This window comes from Ursus arctos, unplaced genomic scaffold, assembly GCF_023065955.2.
Source record: "Ursus arctos isolate Adak ecotype North America unplaced genomic scaffold, UrsArc2.0 scaffold_8, whole genome shotgun sequence".
Taxonomy (NCBI): domain Eukaryota; kingdom Metazoa; phylum Chordata; class Mammalia; order Carnivora; family Ursidae; genus Ursus; species Ursus arctos.
The window spans coordinates 8,664,189-8,680,818 of record NW_026623100.1 but is presented as its reverse complement, the minus strand read 5'-3'; the positions used below and the strand labels follow the sequence as shown (position 1 = coordinate 8,680,818).

The 16,630-nt window shown below is 46.7% G+C and overlaps 2 protein-coding genes and 1 long non-coding RNA gene across 3 annotated transcripts in view; 2 read left to right on the top strand and 1 right to left on the bottom strand.

Annotated features, from left to right (window-relative positions):
* The window catches only part of NPAS2 (neuronal PAS domain protein 2), a 154,625-nt gene extending 151,508 nt beyond the window's left edge, over nt 1–3,117 (top strand). The window contains exon 21 of the mRNA XM_026488020.4: nt 1,414–3,117. Within this exon, the coding sequence (XP_026343805.2) occupies nt 1,414–1,584 (171 nt within the window). The 3' untranslated portion in view covers nt 1,585–3,117. The remainder of the gene's footprint in view (nt 1–1,413) is intronic.
* LOC123000287 (uncharacterized) lies at nt 412–7,276 on the bottom strand. Its single transcript, XR_006408197.3, has 3 exons — nt 6,904–7,276; nt 2,957–3,040; nt 412–2,010 (listed from the first exon to the last, which is right to left on the bottom strand). It is a non-coding gene; the product is annotated as an uncharacterized LOC123000287 (long non-coding RNA).
* A 131-nt stretch (nt 7,277–7,407) lies between these two features.
* On the top strand, nt 7,408–15,986 carry RPL31 (ribosomal protein L31). Its single transcript, XM_026488101.4, has 5 exons — nt 7,408–7,502; nt 7,911–8,017; nt 13,966–14,091; nt 15,487–15,599; nt 15,923–15,986. The coding sequence occupies exons 2-5, from the start codon at nt 7,911–7,913 to the stop codon at nt 15,952–15,954; spliced, it is 378 nt and encodes a 125-aa protein (XP_026343886.1). The 5' UTR covers nt 7,408–7,502; the 3' UTR covers nt 15,955–15,986.
* The last annotated feature ends 644 nt before the right edge of the window (nt 15,987–16,630 follow it).

Below are 16,630 nucleotides of genomic sequence, written 5' to 3'. Positions count from 1 at the left end.
ATTTAGGTAAATATTCATTGAACTTGCTTGATAAATACAATAATGTGGCACAAAGTTGGGGCTTTCCAGGAAAATGTGGGGCACTTTTACATGTGGTCACTGTTTACTTTAAGCAAGTGCCAAACACACCGGAAAGAGGGAGGGTGAGAGCCAGTGGTTGGTGTTCAGATGGGACCAGAAGTGTCTGCGGAGCCTCTGGCCTTTCGTCTGACATATGCCTGGAGCACTCCTTCCTGCCCCAGCCCTGCGCCTGTCCTTTGCACATCCTCCCTGACCTCCAGTCCCCACCACAGGGCAGGGCAGGACTTTCCCTTCTCTCTGCCTCCCGGCTTGGGCATCTCCAAAGCCAGAGGAGAGTGTTGGGACTGAGACATTTTAAGGACAGTGGGACAAAGATGAAGAGTGTCCTCATTGATGGTCTTGAATGCAATTTAATTCCAAAGATGTTAACCCATCTGTGATATACTTTTCAAAGTTCCCTGGCCTCAAGCATAGGGGCAGGCAACTCAAGACTTGAGCTTTGCATGTCATGTCATTTTGCAGGACACAAGTGATTGCAGATGGGCACAGGTGAAGTGAGAAAGCAGGGATGGTCTGGGCAGCGTTAGAGGCCTCCCGCGTCTTTCTTCAGCCCTGGCAGCAAACATGTTGATGGGGACCTGTTCCTCCAAGACATGGGGCTAAGAAGACACAGAGAATTTGGGCCTTCTCGCTGGCCTCCAGGGACCTCATGGTGCAGTGTGGGGAGAGGGGATCTCCCAGAGAGCACCCAGGCTCTGGGTTTGTGCCAGTAAGAGCACTGTGGCTGGAGGCCTTCGTGGAGGAAGGCCCCGGGGGCACCTCCTGCAGAGCCAAAGTGCAGATGAAGTGAATGGAGAGGAAGGGACAGTGTTCCAACAAGAGAGACAGCCTGAGCCAAAGTGGAGGGGCCGCTGTGCCTGGGGTGCACTGGGTGGTTTGGACGGGGGAGATTTCATGTATGTGAATAGTGGGGGATGGGACTGAAGGTTCCAAAGTTTAGGTTTGACCAGTTGAAGTTTCTGAGCTTCAAATTAGGACGCTGGCAAATGGCCGCATTTGGGAGTGGTTACAGAATCAGGGACCGTGGTGAAAAGTATATAGACTGCATGTGTGTTTGGTTTCTGCCCTGTCAATCTGCATGTGGTCTCAGGTCCCAGCATCCCAAAATATACCTCATGTTCACCTGTTCGGGAAACCATGCCCCAAAGCCTGGTCCCTGGCCCACTGGCCCAAAGGAACCCCTACTGCTAGCAGAGAGCTTGGCTCCGAATTCATAGCCATCTGGCTCCTTCTTCCCCACCTACCTTCCTCCCAAGGTCCTGCCACCACAAGACAGCACCACTCTCCCAGTCACGGAGGTGAGTCCTCTAGCCCTTTGTCCTTTCTTTCCAGGTACAGGCGCCAACCTCTCTGCACAGTGAGCAGCGGGACTCGCTACTTCTCTCCACCTACTCGCAACAGCCAGGGACCCTGGGCTACCCCCCGCCGCCCCAGCCCTCACGCCCTCCCCGAAGGGTCAGCAGCCTATCTGAGTCCTCCGGCCTCCAGCAGCCACCCCGGTAGTGCCCTGGCACCTCAGTGGGGTCACAATCAGCTTTAACCAATGGACGGACCATGGGGGTGGCCACAGGAATTGGGGAGAGGAGTTTAAACCCTTGGCTTTTGTGCACACTGCATACATTTCAGAACTCCTGGATGGTAACCATCTCCAGGGCACAGTGGCTGGCATGTGGAAAATGATCAGAGTACTGGCCGTGTTTCCCTAGCCTCTGTGTTTCTTGGGCACACTCTACAGCCATACTCGGATGGGACCCGAGTGCCCCACGTAAGTGTCGTTACTCAGTTCACTTAGCAGATGGCACGTCTCGCCTCGCCCTCCCGAGAGCGTACTGGTCCCTCTAGCTGGCTGTGGTCTGTCCACACTTGCTAGCTGGCCTTCACTCTCTTGATCCTCTTTCCTTTGCATTCGAGAAGCACTGGGTCAGAGATCTGTTGAAGAGAGAGAATAAAGAGATTATTTTTCATTATTTTTAAATGGTGGTTTTTGTTTTAATTTGCACAGCTGCACAGAGGAGATAACTTAGGCACTTTCAGGTTTTAAAAATAAGAAGGTCTCATGACTTCACTTGGAGACCGCAGGAACAAAAACAGCCCACCAATCAGACGGCAGAGCCGGTCCTTGTTAACCAGGCCGCAGACCCACACCCTCTGGCCTGAACCCTGATGAAAGGAGGCTCTTTCTGGTCATTATTGTTTCCCCTAAATAGAACACTGGACTGTTCCTGTTTACTTCCTTGATTGCAACTGCAAAGGCGGACTCAAAGCAAAGCACAATCATGCAGCTGATATTCCGGAATTCTGTCGGGAACTCCAAGACAGAATTGGAGGAAGAGGTTTCCCAAACCAGGCAGGCCCGGGGAGCTCCAGGCCCCCGAGGAAACCCCAGCGTGCGCCGGCCCCTTGAGTCAGAATGCTGCATCTTTCTACAGATCTTTCATGAGAAGACTGAGGATTGGATTCTCCTTTTCAAAATGCACTTTGCTTTTTTTGTATGTTTTGTTATGTTGAGATGTTTCTAAAGAAAAGATTTTATGTAATTAAAAGACGAAGTGTAGTGAATTGTACAGCTGTTGTAATAATGACCTATTTCTATATAAAATAAAATTGTATGGATTATGTGTAAATTATTTTGTATCTGAGACACCAGTTCCTTTCCCAGATATAAAAGTATAAAAGTTTTCTTGTGTTTTTCTGTGAGTGGCCATTTTGTAATAAATTAACAAATTTGTACAATTTTCTCTGGAGGCAGTTTCTGTCCCTTGTCATCTATGCATGCATACATCTTTTCTTCATTTTTAAAATTTCTTTTTTATTTCAAGACGTTCCTAAGGATAATCGAAGGTAGAGCAAAGGTGAAAGCAAGCAATGAACGAACCAGGTAATGGCATTAGGTTTTCTGAGCCGCAACACGTGCACCAGCCCATCAGGTTCCCGTGACCTTCCCAGTTAAAGATTGTGCCTGAAAAAAAGCGATGGTTCACCGTGAAGATGACAGCACAGCAAACAGAAACCGAAGGAGCTCCTGGAAACATCTCAGCCTTATAGACGTAGGGAGTCTGTGGAGATGACGGAGACGTTCTGCATCGAGGCAGTCCCAGCCCATAATTAACCTCACCTGGGCTGGAGTTCATGGGCTCCCCGTGCCAGCGCTTAGCTACCAGGGATGCTCGCGGGGTTCGTGTGTCTGTGTGTGAGAGGTGCGTACGCACCTTGTGTTGATGGGGGGGGGGGGAGATATAGCAGCAGCATCTAGGAGGCTTCTGCCAACTACAGAGGTCTCCCCCCACCCCTTCCGCACGAGGGTTCATCACCGTGACGTGAGGATGGAGACCCACTCGGGTGGGGATGTCTCAGCACAGCCCTTGCCACAAACGCTGGTCCAAGAGAACGAAGTTCCTTTCCTTGCTCCATCGCTGTAGCTCTGCACTTCCTCCTGCTTCCCTGTGAAAGGGGAGCTCCTCTGTCCTATGACAAGGATCACTTTTGGATGGCACGAGAGTTTTATTGTTCACACGATTGTATTCCTGAAAAAAGGTAAGTCTATGTTTTGCATGCCTTCGGGTCATTTATTCTTTAAAGGTATCAGAAATGAACCCTTTATTTATTTATTTGGGGGGGGGGCTGCAGAGGGAGAGGAAGAAAGAGAATCCCAAGCAGGCTCCACACACAGCGCAGAGCCCACCCTGGGACTTGATCCCACAACCCTGAGATCATGACCTGAGCCGAAATCAAGAGTTGGACGCTTAACCAATTGAGCCACCCAGGCACCCCACGAACTCTCTTTTTAAAACAAAAACTCTGGGACGCCTGGGTGGCTCAGTTGGTTAAGTGACTGCCTTCAGCTCAGGTCTTGATCCCAGGGTCCTGGGATCGGGTCCCACATTGGGCTCCGAACTTGCTTCTCCCTCTGCCTGCCGTTCCCCCTGCTTGCACGTGCTCACTCGCTTTGGTGCTCTCTCCCTCTCTGACAAATAAGTAATCTTAAAAAAAATTATTTTTAATTAAAAATAAAAAACAAAAACTCTGGGGATGCCTGGCTGCCTCTGTCAGTGGAGCATGCGACTCTTGATCTTTGGGTCAAGAGTTCCACGTTAGGCATGGAACCTACTTAAAATGAAATTAAAAATAAAAATGTAGAGGCTGCTTTTAGGCAAACAGGCTTGAGCAATGGAATATAGAAAGGGCCCCCACAACGACCCCCTGGCTGAATACAGACAGGCCCAGCAGATGACCCACCTCAAAATATCCAAAGGCCCTAACTAACCAATGGGCTACTTACCAAAAAAGGGCCATACCTCCTCACCCTCCCTCTTTAAAAACAGCCCCCACCCACTACCTCACTGCAGACAGCCTCTCCTTTGCTGTCCTGCCTGCTGCTCCCTTGCCATGTATTCAATAAACTTCTATCGCCTTTGTTCTGTCTTGGGTGAAACCTTTCACGGCCTGCACCACGGGCTTCCACCGATCATCGCCCCACATTTTATCCGATCGGGAGACTCACCACATTTAGACACCACAAAAAAGTCTGTGTGAAACTAGATGAACTATTTTGTAATCGAGCTGTTTTGTAAATTCAAAGGTTTATAAATCTTTCTGTATTTGAATTTTAATTGGCTGTCAGAATCCTTCTAAGTAAAGCAAGATTTTTCATGGAAACAGCATATTTATTGTCCTAGGAGTTTCTAGGTGGAAGCCACTGAAAGAGGGTGGAGTATAGCATGCTACTAATTTAATTCAGCATTGCTTAAATCTTACACGTGTTCAGAATCTGGATAAACTCAGAAAACTCTTTATTGTGCCACATTTCTTTAAACCCACATAACATCAGGGGAAGTTTAATCCCTAAGCTTTCGATTCATTTAATTCTGCTCATTAAAAGGTTGTTTTGCAACCCTGTCTTGTTTCCAGAAAAACCATGACCTTTCTCTTTGGAAAACTGTAAAGTCTTGGCTCATGAGAAGTGGCTGAAATTCGAACTCTGGAATACACAAGTTTTGGAATGCTGCTACTGGACACATCTTCCTTTAGAGCCTTCCTTCTGCACCACCACACCCCTTTCATCTTAAAAATCTTCCATTGGCTTTTCTTAGGAAGTCTCATTGGACCATCCAGCTGAGCCCAACACAAATCTACCTCAAAAGACCGTCTAGCACTTAGGGTTTGTTGCCCCCTCGAGACCGGGGTCTTCTTCCTTGCTGCCCCCACAGGGAAACATTCAGATCCTGTCTCATTTTAAGGATCCCCTGGTAATAAAAGACATGGGAGAGAAGCCCAGCTAACAAATACTGGAGACTTAAAAAGGACACAAAGTTCATCTTAAAGGTTTTGGTCTGTGGGAGGCCAGCAGTAGACTGGCCTGACCCCCCTGAGGCTTGGCTGAGAAGAAGCTGGAAGAGCCTGCAGGGCTAGACTGAAACATGAGAGCCCCAGTCAGGCTGATGATTATCAGCCCTTCAAACCAAATGGTTTTTACTATTTGTCTCTTTGACCTTTACTTAAGGCAGCACAGTTGAGAGCTGAGCAGGCATTTTGTCCATTTCCACTGGAGGGGTCTATTTCCTTGAAATTTCACAACTTTCAAGATACAAGAAGATCCTGAAGAAAATAAAACATCACAAAGGGTGATGATATATGACCTCTCAACAACCACACTGCAAGAAGACAATGGAGGATGCCTTCAAAACACTGGGGAGAAATTATTTTCAACCTGAAATTCCATACAAGTGAAAGTATTAATAAATTTGAGGGTTGAATAAAAATCTTCAGATATGTGAGGGCTCAAAAACTCTAGCTCTTATCCTCCCGGTCTTAAGCCACTACATGGTGTGCCCCTGTGAAGTAAGGGAGTTCATCAAGAATAAAGAAGGCATGGGCCCACGGATCCAAGTGACTGTCTCAGCATCCCCGGATTGATGACATCCAGCTATTAGGTCTCTCAGAAGCTCTAGAATGATCCCTCTGGGCACCTCCTCAGAGCTCCCTGTCATCTCTCACATATGTAAGCTACTTGTCCAGCCTGTCTGCCTAATGCTTCCCCAGGTCCCCTGCCTTTTGTTCCCCTCCCTCAGTACATTTTCTCCCAGCCTTTATGTCCCAAGAAACAGCAGAGGTGGAAAGCTACCCATCCCCATACTCACTTCTTACTCTGACCTCATCTGGCTCCTTCCCACTCCCCATTGCTCCAGTAGTGAAACTTGCTAATATCACTGATACTCTCCTGTTTGCAGAATCTAGTGGGCCCATCTCAGTATTTGCCTTACTTACTTGAACTCTGTAGCATGGAGCGCCTGTTGACCACTCTGGCTTACTTCTGACTTAGGCTACTTTTTCAAGTAAGTCTTTTCCTACTGCTCTAATGACAGGTACGAATTTCTTCAGCCTCTGCTCCCACACCTCTTAAAAGTAGAGTCTACACTGGTGCTCTCTCTCCAAATCCTCTTGATTTTACCTCCTTAACTATAAAATCAGTCTTCTTTCTAATCCCCATGCAACTGCCTTAATTCAGCTCATTTGTCTCTACTATGTAGTTTCTTTCTACTAGTTTCCTTGCTACTGTCTTGCCCCCGTGCTCCTAATCTATTCTTCAGTGTAGCTGAATTAATTCTAAAACAAATCTGATCATGGCAGTGCCCTCCCGACAATTTCAATGATTCATTACTCAAACTCTTAAGGCCCCGCACCATCTCACCTCCCGGCCCAGTCTACGAAGCCGTACTGCTTCAGACCATTCACTGCCTCGCTCCACCACTTCTCGGCCTGGCTACCGCCTGCCCATCCTTCCAGCGCAGCACAAACCTCCCTGCTTTCTGCGCCCCGACCCACCCAGGCATCGGGCCGGACACGACCCTCGGATGGCTCCACGGTCCAAGACAGTAAGCACTCGCGTTCAGGAGTGTCCCTCCTCAACGTGAGCCCTGCCAAGGCGGCAGCTGTCTCCCACTTCTCTGGGACCGCCAGTCAGTCACGGCACCGCACTCGGCTTCAGCAGACGGTCGCCAAATCAATCAGAGAACGGGAACAACAAAGGTGCGTCCTCTTTTCCTGGCCCGGTTCCCATCCAGCTGTGGGCCTGGCTCTTACTTCCTCTGAAGATTTAGGGTAAGAGGCGAGAGAACCTGCCACGCCTTCGGAGCGCGGAGGAAGAAACTAAGCCGCTAGAGGCCGGGTGCCGAGAGCGCGGCCGAAGCGCGCAACCGCGGCCCGCCCCGGGCCCGCCCCGGCCCCGCCCCGGGCCCGCCCCGGGCCCGCCCCGGGCCCGCCCCCGAGGTGAGCTCGCTTTTCCCCCGGCGCGCGCTGCTTACGTTGCTGCCTCGCCTCTCCCTTCCAAGCGCCTCCACGCGACCCGGAAGTCGTGCTTGCGACGCTGCTTTCCCTCTCCCACAATACCTCGCGCTCTTCCTTTCCAACCAGGCTCCGGCAGAGTGAGTATGAGCGCTGGGTCCCGGCTTGAGGAATCTGGTTCCATCCTCGCTCGGGATTGTGCTGACCGGGACAGAGAGATTTCTCCTAGCCCGGCCCGGGACTCCGCGTTCTGGGGGGACGGAAATTCGCGTCGTTTAGGGGTTCCCGTAGCCTGCGGGGAGGGGGGAGACTGGCCAGGCTCAGGGGAGCTGAGCCTGCACGGGTTTCCGGGGCGGGAGCATCTGAGGGGCACGGATGGTTTGGCCTCGGGGTGACCGGCTTGGCGTTGCCCATACCTGGGGCTTCAGGTGCCTGGCCGAACCCTCTGCACCCGGACGCGTCCCAAGGGTGGCAGCGTGAAGCCGGGCTCGGGAGGAGGACTTGGCTTGTGCTGGTCCCACTCTGAACTTCCTTGTCGCTGGGTTTAGATGGCTCCCGCGAAGAAGGGTGGCGAGAAGAAGAAGGGCCGTTCTGCCATCAACGAAGTAGTGACCAGAGAATACACCATCAACATTCACAAGCGTATCCATGGAGTGTGAGTATCCCTGCAGTCGGCCTGGTGCCTTGCTGGTTGGGGGCTTCTGAACTCGTGCGTCTGGTTGTCACTCGGAGGTCTGTCTAGTTGTTGAAAAGCTAGGTGGTCTAGAAATCGGTCATTTCTTCTTCGGAAGCCCAAATCTGTATTCCATGGACCCTCTTTAAGGTTTATAGGATTTAAAGTGTAATCCTCGGAGGTTAATGACTGGAAACACGAGACTGATGAATAGTTTCTGGGAGAGCCAATTGAGGGAAACTTGATGATAAAATCATTTCACTCGGTGCTTTGTAGATTGAGTAGACCTGGGCAGGCTAAAGGGTAAAAGATGTGTATACCAAGGAAAGCAAGCTTTTAAAAATGTCTCCAGACTCCAGTAAAGCTAACCAATTAACTAAAAAAGCTGTGTCCAGCCCAGGATGTGGACACTTACAGATTACGTTATACTTCAGTTCCTGACCCACACAAATATGTACTAATATTTACTGGCTGAAGGTGATACCAGAAGTGAGACTGTTATACAAGAGAATGTATCAGTGGAGTTACAGGGCAGTATTTGCGCAAATGTTGTGGATCTGTGATGTACAAGAATATTGGGAATGATTTTGAATGTTGTAGTTCTTGGGGTTTTTTGTCCAGGATTTGGTTTTTAGTCCTTATGCTTAGTGAGTTTTTCCCGCTTCTGCATATGTGCTTACTGCTGAGAGTGGAGACCAAATCTCTTCTTGAATACGGTTATTTAGAGTACTTTTTAAATATAGAATATTAAGTTTAAAACCTACATCCACAATCAAGCTAGTTTCCCCCCACTAGTGTGTACACACACACACACACATTTCCTATTTGGCTTCATCACGTGCTTGTAAAGAGAGACAGTAACCTTAAGCTGAAGAAAGAATTATTTGATTCAGTATCTATAGCCCCAATTTGCAGAAACTTTTTCAAGTAGTTCTGCCAGGGTTCTAACCAGATATGATTCTCAAGTCTCAAATTGGACTTAAATAATTTTTCCTTAATTCTAAAGTTCACAAAATGTTTCAATAGGTAAAAGACACCAAAAGCAAATACAGAATTGAAATGAGAAGGTGACTGATTCTAGATTCTCTGGCGTTGAGGTGATTATTTTCACACTGATGTTTACATAGAAACAACATTGAAATAAGCTGGAAAGTTGTTTGGCCTCTAAGTCTTGTCTGCTGTCCATGCTGTACAGTCTGTTGGCAATATTTCTTAAAGTAAAAATAACATTCTAATGTGGAGCTTATTGGTGCCTGAACACTAATTTTGTTTGGCGTGTTAGCTATAGCAGTCTTGCCAAACAGCTGGCCAGGTTAAAGATAGAGCTTCAAAATCAAGACCAAATTTTAATTGAGCCGCCTATAGACTTCTGCATTGGAGCCCCTTATTCTTGTCTCCTCCCGAATGTCCTGCTCTTGAGGACCAAGTATCTAAAGTCAGAATTTCAATATTAAGCCCTTCAGAGTAATAGAGGAAAGTGGTAGCAAAATTCTTGGGCTAAATTACAGTCCATGCCTTTTGGGGATAAAAAAACAACACCTTGTTAACTGGTTAAGGTAAAGACCCACACAAATTCTGGTCCTTTTAACAACCATTCTGTAAAATGGTAGCTATGACTGGTAACCTAGAGATTGGTTTAACTTTGCCCCCTGAAAGTCATGGACCAGTTTTGAGGGGTGGCTGTAAGTAGATTTGAATGTTGGTGAAGAGCTTTGGGGAAGGCCTGAGTGTGTGCAGAAACAAGACCGGAACATCCCTGGGTTCTGGCTGATACTGCCTTCAAGCTGCCAGTGGATAGAAGCGAATTCCCAGCAGTGGATATTCTATCCCCAAAGCCTCTTCAGCTGGAGAACTCAGTAGTAATTGGCCCAGAGGAAAGTAATGAGACCTGGTCAATTGGTAACCCTGCTTCCCATCTCCTAATTTTGTATGTATATACCTCTGTTCAATGAGAAGTAAACAGTACTCCAGCGTATACCTACAAAATTCTCCTTCCCCATTCCTCTCCCAGTCATGTTCCTGCTCACAGGAACATCAGCCCCAGAATCAACAATACTGAGGACTATCCAGAGTTGTACTAAGTCATTAGAAATAAAAGTTTCTTTGAGAAGTATCCTTAGTGTGGTTCTTAGAAGATCAGCAGAGAGGCCACATTCCCCTAATACAATGATCAAACGTCAAAGTTCATGTTTCTCTCCCTTTTTTTAACTTTGATCCTGGGTAACGTTAAATGCTCAATTTGCTAATAGTAAATACATATTCAGATAAGGGATAACATATCCCTGTTCTTTCATTGGATAAATCTTGAAAGAGCAGTGGACCTGAAAGATGATGAGTTGACAGTTGAAGAGGGGCACTTGTTCAGTCTTCCCTTGAGACTTGGAATTCTGTCTTGTTCCTTCTGCGAGGGCGTTCTCGGAAAATGTAAATGCCCAAAACCATGAATCTCTCCTGGTAGGATACCAGCACTCTTGCTGCGAGTTCTTGAACGGCATCCAGTTCAAGAACCGAAGTGACTCCCCTGCGGGTGTTCCATTCAAGTCCAGTGAGCCTCTGAATCCTCCGACTGGGGAGATCCTGATACCCGATGTAATGCGATTCCTGGGGGCATGCAAGTCAGTAGAGGCCCTGGGAAGGAATTTAAAGAGTCCAAGAGGTGTTTGTTTCTTTCCTTATTAGCCTGGAATTCCAAGCCATGCCTTCCAAGGCTTTTAGTTAAGGGAGATGATTATAGTTTAGTCAAGGAAACTGCTATCTGTCTTTGCATTTTCCTTTATTATTTTCCTGAAGTAGGCTCTTTTCACTAGCATGGTCATTCACGTTAATATTATGAGTGCCCGAAGGAGAATGTTTATTTGATTTAACAAATGGAATACAGTAGTTTTCTCATCCACTCTACCTCTGGACTCCTGGGCTAGTCACCGTTCCAGAATTAGTAGCGGGAGCCACTGCAGACAGATTGTGCACAAGTGGGGTCACTGTCACACCTGGATTTCTCGTGCGATCCACAGTGCCATTGCAGCAACCTCTTGAGTCTCATGGAAGGCACTGTTTTTTTTTTTTTTTTTAAGTTTTTTTTTTTTTATTCATTTGACAGATTTAGAGACAGCCAGCGAGAGAGGGAACACAAGCAGGGGGAGTGGGAGAGGAAGAAGCAGGCTTCCAGCAGAGGAGCCTGATGTGGGGCTCGATCCCAGAACGCTGGGATCACGCCCTGAGCCGAAGGCAGCCGCTTAACGACTGCGCCACCCAGGCACCCCTAATGGAAGGCACTGTTTTGATGTGATGATTTGGGGGTATTTTTAATAGCAAATGTTACACAGCCAAACAGTCTGTTGAGGCACCAGTCTGTGGAACAAAATTTCTTGCCTTGTACTGGGCATTCTCTTGTCTCAGGAAGACGAATTTTATGAGGGATTTAAATGTGCATTCGTACCCACATTGGGCCTGGTGCTTTCCTGCATTCCCGTGTGAGCCAAGAAGCATCATGTGCAGTGTCTCGCCTGGGGTCTCAGATGGCTTCTGGGTCAAAAATCCAGTGCCTTTGTGCATTAATGCTGCTTGGGAGTAACCATGTTTACTTCTCGTTTTAGGAGCATATCAGGCACTTAGAACTGAGTATTAGGCACAGTCCTGGACTCTCCAGATTGATCAGGAAATCAAAGACCCTATCTAGTTTACTTAGGAAATTTAGAAACAAAATGGTAAAAAGTGCCCGGTGGAAAGTCAGTCACTGGGTGAAAGGGCATGCTGTTTTAAAGGCCACACGGATGATGGGATTTTTGAAAGTATAGGTGTGAAACAAGTGTTTCAAGCACTTAGTGCTTTGTTATAAAACCCCCAAGTGAAGACCTGCATCCTTTGGCCATTTCTCAGTCCTTCCTCGATAGGTAACAATTGATAGTTTATTGTTCATTTTTCTGTGGAAATGCTTTATTCATTTTACTTCCAGAGATTCCAGTCTTGTGCTTCTCTCATTGCTCCTCTAGCTGCTAACTTGGTGGTTCCTCCTCACATCCTTTTCTTGAAGATTTACTTACTTGAGAGAGAGAGAGCCAGGGCAGGTGCAGAGGAAAGAGAATCTGAAGCAGACTCCATGCTGAGCATCGAGCCCAACGCAGGGCTCAATCTCAGGACCTGAGCCAAAACCAAGAATCAGATGCTTAACTCATTGTGCCACCCAGGCACCCCTCCTCCTCACATCCTCGTAATCCTCTGTCCATCATTCTCTTAATGTTGAAGAGCCCCAGGACTCTGTCTCTCTTCCATCTATGTTTGGTAATAGCAACTGGTCTTAGGGCTCAAACATAAAGCTGCTGTTCCTTTGGATATTGAGGCATCGCAAACCAAACTCCTAACGTTCATCTTTACCCTGACTTTCCCATTTCTCTTGTGGCTTTCCCTGCGTTAGTCATTGTCAAGTGCGCATGTCCTGTTGGCTCTGCCTTGCGCAGTTTTACCAGTTGCACTGGTCCCACCACCATTCTCTCTCACTTGGATGGTTAGTTAGCAGCTCCCTGCTCCTGGTTCCCTCCTTCACCCCCAGACTCCATTCTCAAACTCTCCTGGCTTCCCATCTTATTTAGATTAGAAGCCCAACTTCTTGCTCTGACTCCACATGAGCTGGCTACCTATTTTCTTAATCATACCAGGCATGTAGCTGGTTTTATTTTTACTCTTTTTCCTTCTGTCTGAATGCTTTTCTCACAGATACTTAAATGGCTGCTGTCATGATCTGCAGATCTTGACTCCAACATCATCTTGGCCATCTTATTTAAGCCTGCATTCCCTTTCCCTGATGTTCCTGCTCTCTCTTCCCTGGTTTATTTTTCTCTGTAGGACTTGATACTGTCACATACTCCATGTATCACGACTTAAGCTACCTGAATAACTGGATGTTGTGTGTTGGACCTACTGCTGTTATTTCAGGCACCTTTTATTTCTAGGGGTCAGGTGTTTAAGTGAATGAGCGTGCTTGATGGGTTCTAGAAATAGCAAGGAGGCTGATGAAGGTAGAGTAAAGGGAGCAGGGGATACAGTAAGAGAAGAAGCAGAGTGGGGTGGGAAGGCAGTCATCTTTTGTAAGCCTGTGAAGTCACTAAAGGTTTTAGAGCAGAATTAAGTCACTCTAGCATGCTCTGTGTCTTACTTTTATTGGTTTTCATAAAACTCACTACACTTAACAAGTGGAGCACCTAGTGTGTGCAGGGCCCTGCATTGGATTACAGAGGTGCATGGTTGACCTGGCCCCTTCTCTGACCTTCAGTCTTAGGTGGTGGGACACCTTTTTAGACTTGGGTCTTTCCCCCACCCCCAGAAATGGTCTTCGCTTGTCCAAATGCTTGACCATTTCAGCCTGTAGCAAAGTTTGTGCTTTTTCGCATTGTTTAACTAAAAACATGAAATTCAGATGCATTTATGTACCCTCACGTAAACAAGTCAATAGTACTTCAGAGTTGGAACAGACATGAGTTAGGACAGTGCCTGACACATGCCGAGAGCTTCATAGAATTAACTTGTCAAGAGGAAATGTGTACAATTTTAGGACCACCCCTATTCTTTAAGTCAAGACCAAGTTAATGAACCTTTAAATTAGTATTGAATGATCTTCAAAAACATGCCATGTCTTAAGATATGACAATCTATATTTTGATCTGAAGACACTTTTATGTATGTTTTATGTTCAGGCGTATCCTGTCATTAGCATCTCTGAGGCTCATCTGCAGGGCTCCTGTCCCACATCACTGAAAGTGGATTGTGCGTTTTCTGTGTCCCCAGTATTAATACTAGCTGCTGCGCGTTATACAGCGGTGGAAAAGGGGATTATTCCTATTTTAAGGTTTGGTTTAGATTTTCTGAAAATAGGACAGTGTGTGTTATATATTTCATTTAATTTTGTGCTTATTTCATTTATTTACTTTGAATCTCAGGGGTTTCAAGAAACGTGCCCCTCGGGCACTCAAAGAGATCCGGAAATTTGCCATGAAGGAGATGGGAACTCCTGATGTGCGCATCGACACCAGGCTCAACAAAGCCGTCTGGGCCAAAGGAATAAGGTGCTCAAGTTATTTATGTTACAATTTTTTTTATAAAACTTTTGTAATTACACTAGCTTAACCAGCTCTGCACAGTGTTCGTAAGTTCAGTAATTAGCTAATGCATATGGAAGTATTGCCTTAAAATGTGATGATGGCTCAGAGGGTGGTGTAGCGTCTGTAGGGAAGCCCTTTGGTGTGGGATTTGAACGGAGACCCAGCTGATGAGCCAGCAGTGTGAGAACTGAGTAAGAGCATTGCACAAAGAACAAACTTGGTGTGAGCTGGGAACAGGTTGGTGAAGGTGGAGTAGAAGTGACTGGAACAATGAATGAGGTTGGAGAGTTAGGAAGGGGATAGACCATGTGGCATCTTGTAGGTCATGGCAAAGAGGTTGGGTTGATCTCTAGACAAAATGGTAAATCACTGGCACGGGTTTTTTTTTTTACGGTGGGCAGTTTTGCCCACCCTCCCCCAGGGGGCGCTTTTGGTATCATTCCTGGAGGTTGCCACTGGTCCAGGACTGCTACACATCCCACAGTGTGTAAGGCAGCACTCCCACAACACTTACCAGCCCATGTGTCAATAGTGCCACGGTTGAGAAGTCCTGCTTATAAGCAGGGGGGTGCTTTTTGCTGTGGAGGATGATGTAAGGTGTTGGAGTAGACCTAGGTGGTGATGAGGCTGGAGAGGAGAGGGGGGTGGGGCGTGGGGGTAGAGATACACACGACACAGGACTGTCTGGATCTGTGTGGTATTTCATAACTGGAGTGAGAGGCACCTAAGATTGAGCCCTCAATGCTGTGCTGGCATTGAGCATTTTTGGTAGAGGAGATCTGTCTCATAAAGGAGCAAAGAGGTCCCTTAAGATGATGTTGGTAGGCGGGGAGTGGTGTCACAAAAGCCAAGAGGAGTCCTGAGTTGGAACGCTTTGTGTCCTCAAACCAATAAAAGGAGCTAGGCCACTGTAATGCTGCTGCGGTTGGGAGGGAGGAGGGGCTTGTGTGCATGAGGTAGGGAAACTGAACAGTCTCTAGTCTTGTGTGTTGAATGTAGCCTGCAGTCTTTGGTGTTTCTGCGAATTTACATTGAACATAGACAAATCCTATAACCAAGATGCGGGGGGTGTTGGTGCTAAGAGGGGAAAGACTTAGCATGTTTGGGCCCATGTTTCTGCATAGGTTGAGTATCAGTGGTTGCTGCCGAAGACCGGTATACATCCTGAGATGGTAGCATTTAACGTCCCCCTGCGGGTGTGTGTATTTTCCAGGGAACTGTGCCTGTAGTGCCTGAGCAGATTCAAAGGACAGAGCATGAGAAGCATGTTACAGATGTGGGGATAGGAGGTGTCAGTACCACTGGCAGCTATTTTCTTGATAGGAGGCATTGACTTCAGCACGTTCTTCTTTTTATTAGGAATGTTCCATACCGTATCCGTGTGCGGTTGTCCAGAAAACGTAATGAGGATGAAGATTCACCAAACAAGCTCTACACACTGGTTACCTATGTACCTGTCACCACTTTTAAAAGTAAGTTTACTCCATCCTACAAAGCTGTTTAGATTAGAAAAGCATCCGTACCCCTTTTAGAACCCAAATTCATCTGTCTCAGCAAATACTTAATTGTGCGTCTGTATGCCCAGCATCCTTCTACTAGGGAAATGGGTAACAGGCATAATCAGTAAACCTTTGTGTCACGGTGTGGGAAAGCAGAGGAAGTTACAAAACGGGCCCATATCTGGGTTGTAAAAAGGTCATGGAATACTAGCCTTAAACCCTTCAAGGAAAGGTTTTGGAATGTTAAAGTGTGAGGTGTGGGTGTGGAAGTTGACTAGCTGTGTTGTCTTTTGCAGATCTACAGACAGTTAATGTGGACGAGAACTAATCGCTGATGGTCAAATAAAGGTATAAAACCGCTTCGTGTTTTGGTTTTCCTTTTCTAGTTGCAGTATACAGTTGACTCTTGAAGAGCATGGAGGTTAGAGGCACAGATTCCCACATTGTCAACTACCCAAAATTTGCCAATAAAGTAAGCTGGAGAAAAAACATTAAACCGTGAGAAAATACATTTACAGTACTATCAATCAAAAACACACACATATAAGTGGACCCATGTAGTACAAGAGTCAGCTGTAATCTCTCTCTGCAGTTCCCAATTACATAGGATCGTTTGGAGAGCTTTTCCTAAACAGCATGCCTGTGCCTGTCTCCCAGCCCCTGGGGTTTGAGTATTTGGGTAGAGCCTAAGCAGGTGTTTAAAGGTGATTTGGAAGTGCAGCCTGGCCTGGGAAAACCTCTTAGGTATCTGGGACATTGGAGATATACTATTAATTAATTCTAAGGAACATTTATTTTTCTAGAGATGGCATGTAGAACTCAATTACCATTGGCCACTTTTCACATTTGAACAAATTTAAATGAAGCAATTGATATTTAATGAAATATATTTGATAGTATATCCCAAAGCTTCTGTTTATGTCTGAGTACACTTGTCGAAAGGTATGGAATAGTCTGATTTTTGACGGGTAACCAGATTATGGCTTAGGTGTACAATTAATTCA

Bases quoted from the DNA above. Each gene is read 5' to 3' on its own strand.
- RPL31 (XM_026488101.4), top strand. From the start codon at position 7,911: ATGGCTCCCGCGAAGAAGGGTGGCGAGAAGAAGAAGGGCCGTTCTGCC. The intron at 14,092-15,486 runs GTGCTCAAGTTA...TCTTTTTATTAG, and splicing joins GTCTGGGCCAAAGGAATAAG to GAATGTTCCATACCGTATCC. The intron at 15,600-15,922 runs GTAAGTTTACTC...TGTCTTTTGCAG, and splicing joins ACCTGTCACCACTTTTAAAA to ATCTACAGACAGTTAATGTG.